Here is a 19,138-nt window from a genome sequence, read left to right as displayed (position 1 = left end):
AAGATGGAAATGCAAAAGTGTCCAAACCTCCTGTCTTGGTGTCGTTCTCTCCAGCGTCCTGTCACCCAAACAAAAACTGAAGGATGAGTAAAATATCAGAACTCATTTAATTTGTCTTTATTTTGCAGTGTCTCATTCATTTCCGCATTTCCCCGACGACAATGGCCTTTCTGTTACATGGTCAGAGAAAGCACATCAACATTTCCTGGGTATGCCAGACCACGGGGTGGGAGGGGGAGGAACGGGGGGGGGGGGGGTCTTCTTTGAGATGTCAGGAGAAACAGTTTCACAAACTTTACATCAATAATTCGCTTACTAACTTTTCTGCAGCCCAGAAAGAATATTAAGAGATAAAGAGGTTCATGTCATCATCCACAAACGCAAAAGCAGTTTGCATGGCAACAGGAAAATCACAAGTAATAATACGTTTACAACAACATAAACTGCATTTTGAAAAATATCTGAATGACCTGATCCTGGAAACGTCAGGTCATTTTGTTGCTCTAATAGTAGAGAATTAGTTCTGGGTAGATTTGATTTTTTGTAACAATTGTGATGTTTTGCAAAAGATAATTTTTCCTTCAGTCAGTTCATCTTTTAGTCACAACTTCTGTGAAAATATATTCAAGGAAAAACTAATTTCTCTCATTTTACAAACTTTCCTTTAAGTGTTCCCAACTGCTTTGTTCCCTTGGGCTTTATATCTTTTTTTTATACCTCTCATATTTTGGTATGAATTAAATAAAAAGAAAACTGAGTTTATGATAACATTCAATTTTATGTATTTCTAAATCAAGCATGTCTGATTCTGAGCAAACAATCTGAGCTACATTAAAGGAAATCTCTTTGTGAAGTAGTTCAAAATCCTATTACTTCATGTCAACACATTATTCATACCTTTCACCTAAAAAAGGGAATAACATTAAAGAAAACAACAAAGCACAAAGTGGCCTGACTACACAAGTCTGTATCATGTAAAGTTTAGGCTCAATCTTTTATTTCACTGACATACATGCTTCATCTTTCATTTTTATTTATCTTTAAATACATAGCTATTTCTTAGCTGGAATAACCTGTCAAACAGTTGAAGAAGATTGTGCAAGAACCCGGCGGAGGGGACGGGATCGGGGTGTTACAACGGTGCTCTCTCAGGCCATCTGGCCAACAACAGAGCTCTCATTGTACCTTATGTTAAAAACCACTGAGCACCTTCTGTGGTGCAAATAATAAAACACCTAAACACTTCTAAAAATTCTGTTTCTTTAAAAAAAAAGACATTATTTATTTAAAATGAAGGAAGGTTTTCACCTGATAAAAGATTGTATGTGGAATAACAACAGGAAGAACACAAAGGTCTACATAGGCTTCTAAAACCTCTGTGCTGCAGGTCTGCATGGAAACACTGTGGTTGGCTCCCCAAACAAACTGAAAGGGGGCACTTTTGTCTGTTGGAGTCACTGTTAGTAAACTAGTTCCAGTCTGCGATTCAGACCGGAAATATGCAGTCAGCATGTCAGGCGTCAGTTCTACAGTTTGACCACAGTGTGGAGTGGTTTCCTTCTGCTTCAGTGAGTGGGGCTCAGCAGCCAGTAGGTCACAGTGAAAGGCACATTCAGATGGAGGCTCAGGCGCCAACAGGTACACACCACCGGGACAGTGGGATCTATTAGATTTTAGGCCTCCAGCCCTGTATGAATTGTGTGATTTTGGTCACATGAAGTCGGCTCAGGTGGAAATCATGTGACAGGATGTCCTCGGTCAGCTGCACCAGGAGGCTGCCGTCTATTCTCTCCCTCTGGAACACGGCCACCGCTGCCTCGGGCAGGCCGATGAACCGCAGGCTCGCAGACACCTCCTCCAGCGACAGCGCCGACAGGTCCGCGGGGGGCCGCCAGGTGGGGTCAGGGGGCTGAGGGGAAGCTTCGGTGACCCCCGCCGACGTCCCGCCACCTTCTGCGCCTCTGGAAGAATCTGTTGTGGGAGTGGCTGTGGGCTCAGGCGAGGGGCACGGGGACTGGCGGTTGAAAGGGTTCAATGCACCGAAGGGAGCAAACCTACTCTGTGGGGGTGGCGGCCTGAGTTTGGGTCCAGAGGAAGTGAAGGAATCGACCCACGGTTCAGCCCAGGTGGCCTGCGCGGGCTGAGGGTTGGGCGTGTTTTCTGCAGGGAAGGCAGAGACGGGCTCAGGACTGGTTGGGTTGGGAGCGGGGCAGTCGCCCCAGGAACACGGGTAACAGTAGAGGGTGGCATCTGGAGAGGGCGAGCAGCTGGGACAGAGCGGGAGAAAAAATGGCATTATAATCCGCTTTATTTAGCCAGTAATTACAACAACTCTTCCAGTATCATTGGGAGAGTATTTGAATGAACATACTGTCTGCAACTACGTGCTTAGAAATCATGAAGAACATAGCAGGAGGGAAATGAGTGATAATCTTCATGCATCTGGACGCTGACAAGTTTGATTAGTTTATGTAAGCTATTTATGAAAACATCTTCAAGCTATAGGTCTGTAAAAAATATGAGGTAAAACTGTGAACTTTTCACTGTAATTTGAAAACATTCATTGCTAAAATCAAAGAAGAGTTTAGGAGTTCCAGCTTTAATCCAGAGAAACTTCCTCAGATAACAAAAAATTAACAGAAGATCTGATAAAAATGCATAATTATACAATGTTCAGGAAGAATTTGGTTGTCTACAAATTATGGGCTTCCTCCTTTTAAGCGCTGGCCTTTACTGCAGCAGCCTCGGGTTGTCTGCCTTTAGTTTTTGTCTTCAAAGAATGAAATGCAGCTCAATTAGGATGAAATTATCCTATTGGAAATGATTATACTCCCTTCACCTTCAAAGAAGTCTGGATTTCTTGTTCAGATTGTTTTGGCCCACTTTCCTTTGGTTCTTTGAAAAATTCTCTAATCTGCTTTTTCTGTATTTAACTGGAGCTGAGCAGACTGTTTATCCCTGCAAGCGTTAGAATTAGGACCATGAGCTGTTCTTTCATTACCATGGAAACGTAAGATCGTGCACCTCTGTTGTCTCCTACAGACATCCAGGCCTTTTCATGTTGCTGAGTTCACTGTAGCATTCTTCAGTCGGTGAGGTCAATGGTCTGGACTTATTTAAGGGTTTAAGCTCACCTACTACTTTACCATATACAGAATGTAACACTTTGTTTCTATAATCACACTCTGATGAGGATATCTGGGGGCAGGATGGGGTTCAGTGATGTGCCCTAGGTCACTGATATGTATGTGCTGGCGCTGGGAATTGATCCAAATTCAAATTTCAAAAATACTTTGTAAATCCCCAAAGAGAAATGAATTGTTGCAGTAGTCATTAAGCAGCCTTCCAGGGAACGTTTCCAGCCTTGCAGCCATGGACATCTACCAAACTGCTGATTGCACTCCTGTTGCCACTACAGGACTCTCAGAAAATTAGAATATTGTGATAAAGTTCTTTATTTTCTGTAATGCAATTAAAAAAACAAAAATGTCATACATTCTGGATTCATTACAAATCAACTGAAATATTGCAAGCCTTTTATTATTTTAATATTGCTGATCATGGTTTACATTTTAAGATTAAGATTCCCAGAATATTCAATTTTTTTTAGATAGGATATTTGAGTTTTCTTAAACTGTAAGCCATGATCAGCAATATTAAAATAATAAAAGACTTGCAATATTTCAGTTGATTTTTCATGAATCCAGAATGTATGACATTTTTGCATTACAGAAAATAAAGGACTTTATCACAATATTCTAATTTTCTGAGACAGTCCTGTATATTTAATAGAATTCATTTTTGTTGTTGTTGTTGTTGTGTGTATTTGCAGCCTACAACACACGCTTCTATCATAAAACTACTGCAATTCTTTGCCCCTTCATCCAATTTAGATGTGAACACTCTTTAAAGCTGTCTTAGATCATCTGTTTTAAGCTCATATCCTACATCTATCTATGGCAAAATGATTTTCTGCAGGCATCAAAGACCGATTAAGCTGAAACATTTTGAACCAGCTTTTGATGTAAATCACATCAAGACCCCGACACATCCTCTCAGGCAACATCCACACTAGGGTAGATTCATCTTAAAACACAGTATTAGTGCAGCATTTAAGATTAATGTGAAAGCCAGGAGTAACTGCAACACAAGAGTCACATCTTAAAAATAAAACCATAGTGGTGTGGGTGTAACTTCAATATTTGCACCAGAAATTCAACCTAGAAGTCAAGTTTCGGTTAATTTGTTGCATGTTTGGGGGACTATAGCACACCTGTCATGTAGTCCGGAGGAGTAGAAGGAGAGGTTTGGTCTTGGCGAGACAGATGTCTTGGGGAAGCGAGGTGGGACAGGAGGGCTGGGAGCTGGACTGGAGATGGAGCCTCCTTTGGAGCAGCGAGGGGGCACCGGAGGGGCAATCAAGTAGCGACACTCCTCCCTCACCTACACAGAAACAAACACATTCACAACAATAACAGACAAGCATCAGCAAAAAAAAAGTTACGACCCAAAGCCCTGACTTCTCGGGAGGCTTCGTGTGAGTGTGTGTGATCTGCTCAGCAAATGTCAACGTTTGTGACCTTTACATCTCAAACAAACTCCCTCCCAACACGGAAGCTTCACAAACACGCACGCAAACCGCATGTTGGCAGGCTAAATATCAGGGAATCTAGATCGCTGTGTGACAGGCTATAATCCAGCTGCTACGATGATGTCTGCACACCCACAAACCGCTGTGAGAGAGAGAGAAAAAAGAAGCTAAATAAGCATAACAACAGCAAACACCATAAACACCAACACATACACACTAATCCTGGGGAACAGCTCCGCTACAGAAGCAAGCGTGTTATTAACCTGACCTCACTATTCACTACTTAGAAGCCATTTGCTTGGAGATGATTTTATTTAAAAAAAAAAGTTTCTTCTCTGGATTTAAGCAAAACATAAGAAACAATGGTCTGAAGAAGAGAAGACATCCAGTGAGCAGCAGTTCTCTGAGGGGAAAACCCTTGTTGATGCCAGGGGTCAGAGGACGTCGCTCCACACCAGTCGCTCTGCTGCTGCAGCAGGTTGGATGTGCTTCACGATCAGATACAGTATGCTCGTTTGTATACCTTGGCTGTAACATGTGGTTATTTGAGTCACTGTTGTCTTTCTGTCTGCGAGAGTCAGACCGGTCATTCTCCCTTGACCTCTGGCATCAACAAGGCATTTCCGCCCAAAGAAAACAGCTTTTTCTCTTCTTTTCCTCTTCATTCTCTGTAAAACGTAAAGATGAATGTACATTCAAACCCCAGAAGATCAGCAGTTTATGAAATATTCCCACCAGCCTGACTGGCAGCAACAACCTTGTCGCATTCAAAGTCACTTTCTTTCTCGTTGTGATGCTCGGTTTGAACTTCAGCAGGTCACCATCTGCCATGTCTACTGGCCAAAACCACTGAGCTGCGTCAACGGCCCATTAGATATGTGCTTAAAGAGCAGCGTGCCTATTAAAGTGCTTGTGAGTATTTTGCACTATGAACTGTGAAAAGGATTTTCTAAAACCTTCTTGAACACGTTAAAACTGTTATATTTCACAAAAGCAACCGTGTAACCACTCGATATCCATCCTTTTCCGTCTTAAATTCCTACCTGTCTTGTGGTGGTCGGGCTACAAGCAAATGCTCCTTTCATAGTGATCCGCCAGAGAATTGAATACCGTATTTTCCGCACTATAAGGCGCACCTAAAAGCCCTTAATTTTCTGGTCAAAGCTGGTTTTTATTTTGTTAATAAAGTTTGACATACGGTACTTTTCTTCTTGTTTTTTTTTTTTGCATTTGCTGTAGGATTTTGTAGCATTTCCTGTAGCGCAGCTCCATCAGGTGGATACGTAACTCAACCCGAGCCACTATAGTACGGTATTTTACCATATATTTAGTGCGCCTTATAATGCAGTGCGCCTTATATATGGAAAACGTTTTAAATATGTCATTTATTGAAGGTGCGCCCTATAATGCGGTGCACCTTATAGTGCGGAAAATACGAAAGTGTTCATTGTCACCATATCTCAAGCCAGTTGACCGGCATTGGGAGATTCTGAACCGATTAGGAAAAATACTCAATAGTTGAAGAGACTTAGAAAATCAACACCTGTTACCTTGTTAAATCATTCACAGGTGTTTATTTTTCTTTGAATGTGTGGCTCCACTGTATTTCTTTGTGGGCTATCTGCACAGTTGGAGTGTAAAGCAGCCTTCCCAGGAAGCCGGAATGTGTTTGTGAGTGTGTCCATGAGGTTTAATAGCTGTCACATATGAATAATTCAAGCACGGCGTTCTGACTTTTAAAAGCAAGAGGATGTTGTGGACAGAAAAGAGGGATGAGAAACAAAGGGATGAAGGAAGGGATGGTAGTTGAGGACGGGAAACTCACAGCATCAGATTTCGGAGGTACGGGCGGTGGGGTAGACACTTTTGTTACCATGGTGCCAAGAGTACCATCCAATGAGGAAGACGAATGGAAGGATATGAGGTTGGGCTCCTTTCCCAAGCCCTCAGCAGTCTGATTAGTCCAGAGTTCCTCGTAAGGGATTTCCTCACTGTTCCTCATTTCATTCTCAGTCCACTCGGGAGTCACGTACTCCCTCTCCTCACCTGGTCCCTCCCCCAGCCGCTCTCCAAAAGAGTCCTGGCAGCGCTGGGAGATGCTCTCCGAGACCCCGCCGACGTACCCGCACATAGAGAGGCGCTGCAGCGCCGGTGCCAGCGAGTCCTGGCCGGACACACACAGCCGCGAGCGCCGTGGGCTCACACACTCCTCCGTCATACACTCCAGCTCCGGCCGGGTCTCTCTGACGGCGCGGGAGTAGGCGTCCGGGTCGAAGGCGTGTCGCAGAAACAGGCTCTCCAGTGCCGCGGTGTGAACTGAAGCCTCGGCCACGTTGAAAGAGGGCATGCAACGGAGCAGCAGGAAGTGTGACGGGGAGACCTCCTGCCGCCGCAGCACCATGCAGAGCACCACCGTCTTGCTGACGATGTTGAGCAGCTTGTAGCGGTGACCCTCCCGCACCACGTGGCGATCGTAGGGGTTCCGTGGCGGCCGCGACGGCACAAACACGTTGACGGGGAGGCGGACTCTCTCGATGATGCTGCGTACCGTGTGCTCCCCTCCCAGCATGCCTTGCTCCAGGGGGGAGCGTGTGCAGAAGCGTCCACGGCAGCCAAAGGGTAGGCTGACGCTCTGATTTGTGCGGTGGTTCATACAGACCAGGCAAGGAGTTTTACCTGAGGAGATGGAGAAAGCAAATACCAGATTTAACAAAGCGGAGAGTGTAAGAATGATGGTAGACTTCTATTTAATGCAGAGTCACCACAGAGGGCTGGAAACAATGCATGATAGTGGATCGTTGGATCTTTCTATTCTGTGCACATTCTCAGCAGAGGAACCTTGAGATAACTTTTGCTGTGAACTGGTGCAAAACAACTAAACCAGGCATCAGCAACCCGCGGCTCTTTATCGCCGCCCTAGTGGCTACCTGGAGCTTTTTCAAAAATGTTTGACCCTTTTTTTCCCTTTTTTTCTTCTTTTTTTCCTTTTTTTCTTCTGTTTTTCCTTTTTTCTCTTTTTTTCTTCCTTTTTCTTTTTTTAATCTCGATATTTCAATTTTTTTCTCGAAAATTAGAATTTTTTCTCAACATTTCGACTTTTTTCTCAAAATTTTGACTTTTTTCTCGACATTTCGATTTTTTTATCGGCATTTCGACTTTTTTCTTGACATTTCGACTTTTTTCTCAATATTTTGACTTTTTTCTCGACATTTTGACTTTTGTCTCAAGATTGTACTTCAACATTAATCTTGACATTTCGACTTTTTTCTCGAAATTTCAACTTTTTTCTCGTCATTTCGACATTTTTCTCGAAGTGCAAAAAAAAAATCTTCCCCCAGTTATAACTCATATAGATACATGCAGCATGTGTTGCTTTCATTCTAAGGCTTATACAAGACTTTTCATTTTTTGCGGCTCCAGACATATTAGTTTTTTGTGTTTTTGGTCCAATATGGCTCTTTCAACATTTTGGGTTGCCGACCCCTACACTAAACCTAATCAAATTGAACTGATATGAATTGAAGTGAAATACAGGTGACGGTATTGTTTTGTTTTATTGAGCCGAAACGGACTAAGACATGATTTTAGAGGGTGGTCTTTGCATAAAAATATGACCCTGAAAGCTTGTTGTGGAATATCTCTGCATTCAAATCACTCGGTAAAACGATTTACCAATGTGTTACCACTTCATATTATATATATATATTATATAGCACATAATATATGAAGCGTCAGAACTCCCTTGTTTGACCTGGCTTACTTCTAGGAGTCTTTCCCAGGCGCCTCAGGAGAGCACCCAGTCCCGTCTTCTCCTTGGGAGAAGTGGCACAGAGAAGCTCTGCCTTCCCCATGAGGGACAGCTCATCTCCAGCCTGCAGAGTGAAGCTATACGGCTCGCTGTCTTCACTGAACTCCCCCGAAACCACCTGCAACACACACACACACACACACATGCGTGCTTGTAAAATGAACATGTGACACTACGTGACAGAAAGACAGTATGGCAGCGTGTGCTATTCCATAAAATAACCTGGAGTTGTCAGGAAATATGTTACAGGTGTGCTTTACAGGAAGCTAATGTTGCCAACCTTGACACTAAAAGTGATTGTCTCCAAGACAAAGACCCGGTCAGGGAAGACTCCAGCAACCTCCTCTACACTGGAGAAGTACTGGACCGGATCACTGACGTCCCGGTCTTCATCCAGCAACTTGAACTTGCCTACAGAGACGACGAGGTTGATGGAGGAGGGAAGATGAACGAGGGAGAATGGCCAGCAAGTTGCAACGGATGGAAGCAGAGTAGGACGTGATGGGGAGGGGGGAGGGAGACATGGGAAAGAGAAAAGTGGGTGACAAGAAGGTAGGGGGAAGACATCAGAAAGAGGGAGAGAAGGGAGCAAACAAAAAAATGAGAGAACAGAAAAAAGTTTTTTTTCCCGTCTTGCCAATATTAACACTAAAGAAACAAATACGACTGCAGACGATACTGTTTGGACGAGGGAAATACAAAGACACCTAGCTGACCTATGACCTGGCACCGACGCTAAGCAAATCGACAGTCAACAAGGTTGGCATGGCAACCAATAAAAGACCCCCATTCTCAGGCTGAGCAGAGATACATCACCATGGAGACATTCACACAACTCTCTCTCTCTTCCACCCCCTCTTCCCTTTTCTCATCCCCCCTCTGTCTATGAACCTTGCAGACTCCCAGACTCCAGAGTTGTGTTGGTAAAGCTATTCATATTTTTGGGTTTCTGCCACTTTTTGATGATGCATAGAGACATTTATAGAATGAATAAAAAAAAACAACCCGTGAGCACACAAACGTACATTTGCTTGCATTAACCATGTTTACCATGTCCCTGAGTTGCAACCCTTGAAGGGACTGCCTTTTTCTCACAATGTCAAAGTGTTGGGTGTTTACAGGAAAGACAGATGCTGAGCAGAATACCAAACTGCACCGCCAGAACCTCCCTCCTTCTTTCAATTGAGTCCTCGGGATAAGGAGCCTCCATCCTCCCCACAGTACAAGTGAAAGCTACTTTTCAAAACAGGACACCACCTCCCTTCCCGTAAAAAGTGACACAGACCAAGAATGGATCTGAAATGAAACAGGGTTTACCACCAAAATAAACTAAACAACCGATAGAGTACAGGGAGGCCAGCTGAGAAGCCGATCTCTTCTAGTATGAAACATTGCTTTTGCAATCGATGCAGTATTGTGGTTTAGCATCGTCTTACTGAAAGATGCAAGGACATTGTCATGATGGAAGCGTAAGAATAGAATAGAATAGAATAGAATAAAATAGAATAGAATAGAATACTTTTATTGTCATTATACATGGGTACAGTGAGATTAAAAGCAGCATCACCTCTCCAGTGCAAGACAGTGCAAACAAATAAGAAATTTAAGAAATATAAATAATATAAAAAGGTTAAGGTGCATTTTGAATAGTGAAATCAAGACCTGAGAGCCTATCTACAGATAATAAAATATAACTACACATGTGGTGGAATATTGCACAGATGGGCCGGGAAAAAAGTATTGCACGGTAAAAAACAGAAAAGCTGTTTTTCAGTCTGTTGGTTTTGGACCTGAGGACTCTGTAGCGTCTTCCTGAAGGCAGCAGGTCAAACAGGTCAGAGCCGGGGTGGGAGCTGTCTTTTTTGATTTTAGTGGCTCTGCTGAGGCAGCGGGAGGTGTAAGTTGCTCTAGCAACTTGTATACACCTTTCAGTGTTGATGTTTCCCTTCCAGATGTGCAAGCTGTTCATTTCATATGCACGTCCTTACATCAGAGATGTAAGCATTCGACATGAGCACTGATAATAAGCCAGATGGTTTCATATTTTGATTCCTCTGACTACAAGACAGTTTTCCATTCAGTCCATTTTAAATGAGCATGGCCCCGAGAAGACGGCTGCATTTCTTGATCGCGTTCTTCCCTCCTAAAGTTAAAAGCTTTAACCCGCATTTGTGGACGTCCTTGTGAATTGTTTTCTTAGGACGCTGATTTCCAGAATGTGTTCCTGAGTCCATGTTATGATTTGCATAACAGAAGCATGGCTATGTTTTCAATACAGCGCTGCCTGAGGACCCTCAGATCACATGCATCCCATATTTAGTTTCAGTCTTGTCCCATGGGCACAGACATTTCCCCATATTCTCTATAACTTTTGATGATATTATGCATTGTAGATGCAAAGATATTCAAAATCAACACAATGTTACACTGAGGAACATTACCCTGAAATTGTTTCTCTAGAGTCTAGAGTACTGAGCCTCTGCCCATCTATACTTCTGAGAGACTGCCTCCCTCAGGTGCTCTCTTTTTTCAATACTTTCTTAACTTTTTTGAGATGTGCTATTACTATATAAATCAAATTGACCCATTACTTTTAACGAAATGATAAATTGTCTGCAGTTCAGCATCTGAAAATTTTTCTGTGTCCTATTGTGAATAAAATGTGGGTTTAGGAGTATTTGCAAACCACAAAGTTTTGGGATATGTGCTGTATTTTTCTTCTGTCTTCCACACTACAAGGGTTTTGGTAGTGCTGATTCCTTCACTGAACCTTTAAACAAGGGTTCATTCATCTTTTCTGTCCTCCACTCTTCTGCCATCACTGTCTCTCCCTGACGGGCAGGAGACGGGTGGAGAGAGACAGGAACGATGAGAAGGGGGAGGCATCCTGTTGTCTGTTCCCAGGAGAAAACCTATATTACCCTCATCCTAAGATTATTTAGACTTCCTGTATGAAGTCATCACACAGACGTGAGCTCACCACTGGCGATGGCCTCAGATGCCTAAAGCACCTGTTATATGTAAAGAGACACTTAAGTGTGCATACAATCGGACAAGCTTTTACACATTAGGCTTACGTACTGATGTAGCGTCCAACCAAAAAGATGCCCATGCTCACCTTTGACCTGAGCACGTAACAACTGGAAACCCACAGCAGCGTGGATCAGGCCAGTTAGACTGTTACAATAAGCCTACTTTTAAGCATTATTAGATCACAAAACTTAAACGGGGAAGCCTGTTCTGAAAACATACAATCAATGTCACATGAAAAAAATGTAAATGGAAACATTTAAATCAATTGGATGCTACTTTTAAATCCAGACAGACGTATAGAAATCTTTTTTTTTTCCAAGTTGACTCACAAAATGTTTTAATTGTTTTTTTTGTGGGATTTTATTGTCCGTTTGGTGCTCACATTAAAGGGATTAAGTAGCTGGTTACAACATAGGCTTAAACTTAATGAACCCAGGACTTGTAGTTGATTTTGTCCATTATGAGTTAAGGAAAAAGCTTTAGAGAAGATGAAAATGAAGGGGCCACGTGTGGCTTGCAGAGGAAGACGGCGAACCCCGGAGAAAGGTTTAATTCAACTGTTGTTGCAGGCCAGTTCACATCACATTATTCTCCCAGCAGGACAGCAGGTACAGTATGTACAGATTGCAACAGCTCAAACCTCAAGGAAAGCCAAGCAAAACTCAGGGTGAGCCAGACTGCTGATCATTCAGGCAGCTCCACTGAACTTGTTTGGCCAGACATGGATATTAGGGAGGGGAAACCAAATCTGGATTTAGATGTGGCTTAATCTAAAGAGATCGGATTAGGTTTATGAAAAGATTATTCATTTTGGGCAGCAAAACTGGGATACATAAAAACACTGAAGAGCTTACCCTGTGTTTAGTAGAAGTGTTTAACGAGAGAGAACTTTCCAATTATGAAAAAATAATTTAGACATTAAAGAACAAAGCCATTCATTTACATTATTGAAAGTTGACCCACACTACAGAAAAAAGGTCTGTATGTTCCTGATCATCCCATTCTTGATGTTCTTTTCAATGTGCTTCAGACTAGGAGAATCTTTTCATGCCAATCTTTTTATATTGTTTCATTTCTACTACATTCATTTCTCTTCCAAGTATACTTGTTACTTATTTTATGAAAAACACTGATAATGCACTATGCTCACTTTAATGTGCTTCCAATTTGAAATAATGAAATATCTGAATGGATAATGACCTCAGCAACACACGCACGCACGCACGCACGCACGCACAGACCAAACATTTTCTTTCATTCTTGTGAAAAGGAGCCTGAGAGGCGGCAGCAGTGTGAGGTGACATCAGCACTCCATCAGTGGAGGAAGCAACGGAGAGGAGGCATTAAGATCCAGTTACACAGGGAATGATGCGACTGGACGGAAACGGAACAATAGGATTGTGTAGATGGGCTCCGGTGAGGTCATACTGACTAGACTCATTCAGCAGGAAGACCACAAGTCAGTGGGCAGGAGCAGTCAGAGAAGGTCACGTGTTGGCAGGCCGGTATATGAATGGAAGTGGCATGTAAGTGCATCTGTCTGTGCAGGGCCCTTAAAACAACATCAGTCCTGTCATTATCAAAAGTGTAAAGCCTTTATAAATAAGACAGCGTCATAATTACAGGCTTTCCAAAAAAATACAACCCCAAAACAGAAAATGACGATAAAGCACAATGCATTTATCTAAATGCAAAACTGAAATTAGAGGTTTCTTTTTCTATAAGGATCCTGATTTTGAAGATGACACTAGCGCTACATGTCAGATAAATGTTATGTTATGTTTTGCATCCCCTTTTCTTTCTTTAGGTCAAACTTGTAAAGTTTTGTACAATTTGTACTTTATACTTTATATAGGAAAACGCTTAATCTTGATTGATGTAGGATTTCAGATGATCGATTTTTTGTGTTATGTTTTAATTTTTTAAAGAGGCAAATATATTTCAGGCGGCGGCACATCAGAGCTGCAGGTATGTCAGCATAACACCTGAAGCCGTGCTGCTGTTAAACATGCGGGATGTGTTTTGTCTTGCTGAAATAAGAAAGGCCCTCCATGAAAGACAGATAAACAGATAAAAATATATGTTTTTCCAAAACCTGCATTATTCAGACAAAGACCTGATTCATCAGAGCACAAGACAGTTTTATGCTTCAGCTCAGCCCATCTTAAAAAGTTCAGAACAAGAGTGTGTGGTAGCTCATCTTGTTTGCAGGTTTGTCTTTTTTAGCATGTTGGATTTGTAATTTTCATTCCTGGATGCAGCAACTAAATGTGTTCACTAATCACGTTTTTCAGATATCTTCCTCAACTCGTGCAATCATTTCCCCGACAGGGTCTCTTATCAAAGCAGGCCCATCATGGGCCATGAAAATCATCACCATTCAGTATGGACTGATCGAGCATCGCCGTTTGTGTGCAAATACAGTAGTTGCAGAAACGTTTAACTTACATGATCCACTCTGACTGATGAAACTCCCAAATGATTTGCCATTTTTACTGAGAAATGTTATGCTATAGTGGCTGAACTATTTTTACACCCAGTCTCTTACAGAGGGATGAGCCCCTCCCTGTTCTTCGTTCTGAGAGCCTCAGTCTCTCTGGGACGCTCTCCCACACACAACCGTGTTACAGTTTACCGCCAATTAACCTTACGAGCTGTGAAATGTTCCAGGGGGGAATTTTAATACTATGCCATAATAATAGTAATAATAAAAATCATATTTCTTTTTAAAAAATGGTATCTTTAAATTTTTCACATTTCATTGAATATATTGTTTATATTGGTTATTCAAAATACAGATGCAAATAAACATGTAGATATGAACATTTATTAATATATGTAGATATATAAATGTATATTATGGATATAGATAAGTTATGTAGATATGTATATGGATACATTGAGTTGTATTATACGTACAGTATTTGTGTATCTATATCTCTATTAATATATACTGATTTATACTCATATGTAGATATGTCGATATATAGATTTATAGTAATTTTTATGTATATAATTGGAGGTAAATATATAAACCAGTGTATATATGGCATATCTACTCTTATATAGTTATTCAAGTATATTGTTATACCATTGTTGTCTATTGTTCTCTATTATATTGTAGTATTATAGTAATGATCATGTAATACTATGCATTATAATTACTTCTATTAGTACATACATACATAGCAGCACAACATAATGCTGGGCATTTGTTTTGTTTCTTTTGTTTGCCTTGATTTGCTTTTGACTATATTTATATATACATATAATTGAGTATTATATTACTATATTGAACAGTTACTGAAACTCGTCTTGTTATATGTAAGAATGTTATAGAATGTATGTAAGATTCAGGGGTAGGACTCGATAAGTGGTTACTTCAATCCTACTCCGTTTCGAGCGTGTTGGTGGATCCGTGATCTATTATTATATGAAGTGCTGTACATATATATATACATATACATATATATACATATACATATACATATACATATATATATATATATATATATATATATATATATATACATATATATATATATATTTGTATTCTGCTTTTTCACTTTTTTGTATTCTTTTTTATCATGCATGTTCGAAATAAAATCTTCAAATCAAATCAAAGTTGAAAAACCTGTTAGCATTGTAATCTCTACACCTGCGTGTGGCTTTTAGGTGAAAGCATTTAGAGGCAGGTAAGGTGGACGGAACAGGTGAACTTGTCAGAGAAAGGTGGCGTTTGAACCCACGAGCCAGTAGTGTGCTTATCTCCAGTAAATCAGTCAGCACAGACCCAGAATTCATTCAAAGTGTGGAATGCAGCAACAGGATGTATACTTACAGCACTGGTTTACTCTGTGATTTATAACACTTTTATACAAATAACCTAATAAAAGCCAGCTTTGTTTAAAGTAACGTTATGAAATATGAATTTCAACACAAAGGACAACACAGCTCTTTCCTATTGGTGTTCCCAGAAACGTTGAGAAAAAAAAAAAATAAATAAAAACTGAAAATCCCCACCAGAAATAGCACAAGTGGAACATGTTGACCTTTAAAAAAATGTATTTATTTTTAACCCTAGTGTCATTTGAACATATTAGGGTAAAATAGTATTTTTAGAGTTTGTGCAAAATTTTGACTGGCTCCCAAATAGTTTTTATCTGTGAATACATGCAACATGACGGGTAAAATGAGTGTGTGCGTGGGTCTATGTGTGTGTGTGTGTGTGTGTGTGTGTGTGTGCTAACCCTGGTACTGCAGCGGAATGTCAATCTTGGGTCCAATTACGTAGTGTCCCTCCTCTAAGCTGTGGGCCGTCACCGTGGTCCACTGACGGCAGGAGTGCAGCAGCACCACATCCTCCTCGGAGAGACCCTCTACGCATTCACCTGCAGCACACAAACAAGCACAAGGAAGGAATAAACGTAAAGTCCACAGCCTTGGGACTGATGAGACCGCTTTTTTTGGTTTTGTTTTTGTTACTTCTAACATCACACGTATTAGATGTAGGATGGAAAACTCTAAAACTCACTTGTATGCACACACATGCACTTAGCATTCAGAGTTCATAATTACCACCATCAGTGATGGTTCACCACCCCTAACCTATACTCATCAGGACCACGCTGCACAGCTGGCAACCCACTATTACACCGCTCCCCCTACACACACGCACACACATACTCTAGCTTTCACAAGAGCGCCATCGATTTCTGCTGATGGCACAGTGGTACAATTCAATCGCACTGCACACAAACACACAGAGTTGTTACAAGCTTTTGAGTTTAACAATCATGTTGATGGAGAGCTGAATCTATACAGAGGCCAGAGGAAAATGGGCTCTAAAGTGGGAATATTAATGGTCTTTAGTTGAAAATATCATTTTCAGATCTTTGCTCTTGAGGCTTGACACCACACTGTCAATCTCCGTCTAAAAACAACGTTCTGTTAAGAGCTTTCTATCAAGCCAAATGCATATAAACTCACTGGCCACTTTATTAGGTACACCTGCTATATATATAATAAAGTGGATAGTGCCTGTATATGGCAATCGGTTAAACTGACATTTAACACAATTTTTCCAGAACCAGCTGGATACCTCCCAGGCCCAGACGTCAGTGTTCTCGGAGGCTGTTACAACCACAGTTTCTTGATGCACAGTATGATGCGTGTATAAAAATGTCCTTTGTAGGAAGAAATGTACTTTCTGCCAGGCAGGGTTAATTCAATATTGTGCAGCCCAAAGCATTCATAATGTTGCAGGAAAGTCCCCATCAAATGACATCCACACACATGCCACCGGACTGTGATCTCTGCATACATATAATCACTGTTGTTGTTTTGGACATAAAGAGGAGGAAAAATGGCTTTGCTTGCTGACGTTCCTGCCCCGCTGTAAAGAACTAACTACCATGTGGGATACCAGGCTGTGCAAACAAGGAAGCGTCTGTGGGGTAACTACAGTGAAGTTAATAAACACCCACTTGTGCTTTCTGCACAAAACACGCGCCCCTCCACGAGTAAAGGTGCGTAATTTTCAGGGAGCATGACACGTTTTGGTTCTCGCCTTTGTCCACCGAGTAAAGTTGGACGTTTGCCTTCTCGTCGTGGCTCGTTAGTATTCACCACATTCACCGACAGATTACAGCATTTACATATGAAAGGAATTGAGCAGCACTTCAGCAGCACAACAGACACTTTGTGGCTTTCCGGGCCTCTTGGACTGGAACAAGTTTGGCCCTGACTCCCTATCGCCCGTTCCCAAAGTAAAGTCACCACATCTGATGAAGGAGAGATGTTATGTTGACAGGGAAACATTTGACAAATACACAGCTAACAAAACTGACACAGTAGGACTTATTTAGGAAAGTTGGTGGGCTGATGTAAAGTCTAATAGGTGCTCTATTATAGGCGGTTGCAAGTAGTCAGATTTAACTGAAATAACGGAACTAAGAACATGGTGGTTTCAAAATAAAAGCGTAATATGTGGTTAGGCGGCTGGTACAATTATGCTTACTACTACTACTACCATTTACTTCATCTAGTTCCTATTTTTCTTTCCCTAACTAGGATACTGTAAGTGATTACAGGGATTTACTCTGTCTGTATTTATCCATTTTTGCGGTAAAGGTAATTTTAGCACTCCAAGAAGTCACAGTAATATGTAAAACATGCCAAAAACTAAAACTACCCCCCCCTGCAAAAAAGAAATGTGGCTGTACAAAATGCATGTGATACCACGCTGTCATAACTGTAAGTATTAATTTATTAAGGAAACACAGTTTCATCAGCCTCATCAAGCAGCCAAGATGTCATATCAATAACATTTCATTTGGTATAAAACATATAAACTTTTTTGTATATATGATCATTGTCTTTTTTGTAGTTCAGGGAAATTTACATAAATGCCTTTTCATGAATAGTTGAAGTTGTAATTTTTTAATAATGAGGAAGTAGCCCTACCAAGGACAGATTATCTTCTCTATTTGTTGACAGAATATAAAACAAATATATTCTAAAGAAGTGACTATGACTATTTCTATATTTTAAAAAAGCCCTATAAACTTTAAATATAACCATGAATTACTGCTTTAACCCAGGCTATTTTACTATCCCCATGTAAAGTAAATCTGTAAATTTTTTGCATTACTTAAAAAAAAAAAGTTAATTATAAGGACGTTTTTATTCACATTGTACTATGGTCATTTTAAACTTGTATTCCTTCTGAAAAATGCTTTTTCACTAAAGAAATTGTCGGATTTATTTTGGAAGTTCACACCGGAAATTGTATTTAATTTCTGTTCAACGTGAAGCCATTATAAAAAAAAAAAATCCTTTTAAACATAAGTTAAAATATCTTCGCTCATTATTAACCTCGCAATGCCACCTTGACAAAAACTTAAGAGAAACATAATTAACTTGAACATGTTGCATTTGTTTCTTTTATCTCCAAAGCAGTGTTTATCGTTTTTATCGCTTCATCATAACTGAATTGGAGCGTCGGAGCGCACCAACAATTATCAAAACGACGTGAAGTTTTCCTGGGAACGTGAACGCGTCAGGAGCCGGTGGTTACCGTGAGCCAGGCGGACCAGCGTGGGCAGGCGGAACTTGCTGACCACCGCGTCCAGCGGCAGCGCCGAGGGGCTCCAGGTGGTCTCCGACAGGCTGGCCGACAGCTTCTCCATCCTCCTGGGGCATCACGGTACCGGGGAGGACGGGGGTGGCGGGGCCGGGAGGGAGGCGGGGGTCGGCGGTGGAGGTGCTGCTGTCAACGCACAGACTTTCTCCATGTTTGAAGTGAGGAGAGAGGGAGAGGGAGAGGGAGCCGCTCGCGGTCCCGTCTCCCCTTCAAGCCTGATGTATGGTTCTGCGTTAAATCGACGCAGAACCTACGCAGTAGGTTACGCGGCGACGCGCGCCTTACGATGCGCATCCCCGCGTACTCTACGCCGTAGGTCTGCGTGGGTGTAACGCGGAACCATAAATCAGCCTTGACAGCGGGTTGGTTCCTCCTGCCGCCCCACGTGTGACGGTCGCCCGGATCCGTGTCCACCCACACACTGCTGATGGGAACAGTAACTGCACAGTTTACACTGCTCACTGCTGATAATCTCACTGCTCCACCCACACCTGTCAATATTAATATTAATATATGTAGATATAGATGTATACAGGACTGTCTCAGAAAATTAGAATATTGT

The 19,138-nt window shown here is 41.5% G+C and overlaps 1 protein-coding gene across 1 annotated transcript; it reads right to left on the bottom strand.

Annotated features, from left to right (window-relative positions):
• Window positions 1–136: 136 nt before the first annotated feature.
• gareml (GRB2 associated, regulator of MAPK1-like) lies at window positions 137–18,771 on the bottom strand. The gene is made up of 7 exons (XM_061746735.1): window positions 18,511–18,771; window positions 15,683–15,823; window positions 8,680–8,810; window positions 8,352–8,517; window positions 6,417–7,267; window positions 4,274–4,443; window positions 137–2,267 (listed from the first exon to the last, which is right to left on the bottom strand). The coding sequence occupies exons 1-7, from the start codon at window positions 18,620–18,622 to the stop codon at window positions 1,667–1,669; spliced, it is 2,172 nt and encodes a 723-aa protein (XP_061602719.1). The 5' UTR covers window positions 18,623–18,771; the 3' UTR covers window positions 137–1,666.
• Between the last annotated feature and the right edge of the window lie 367 nt (window positions 18,772–19,138).

This window comes from Cololabis saira, chromosome 18 (assembly GCF_033807715.1).
Source record: "Cololabis saira isolate AMF1-May2022 chromosome 18, fColSai1.1, whole genome shotgun sequence".
NCBI lineage: Eukaryota > Metazoa > Chordata > Actinopteri > Beloniformes > Belonidae > Cololabis > Cololabis saira.
Note: the sequence above shows the minus strand (reverse complement) of the source record. Positions and strands in the feature narration are given on the sequence as shown.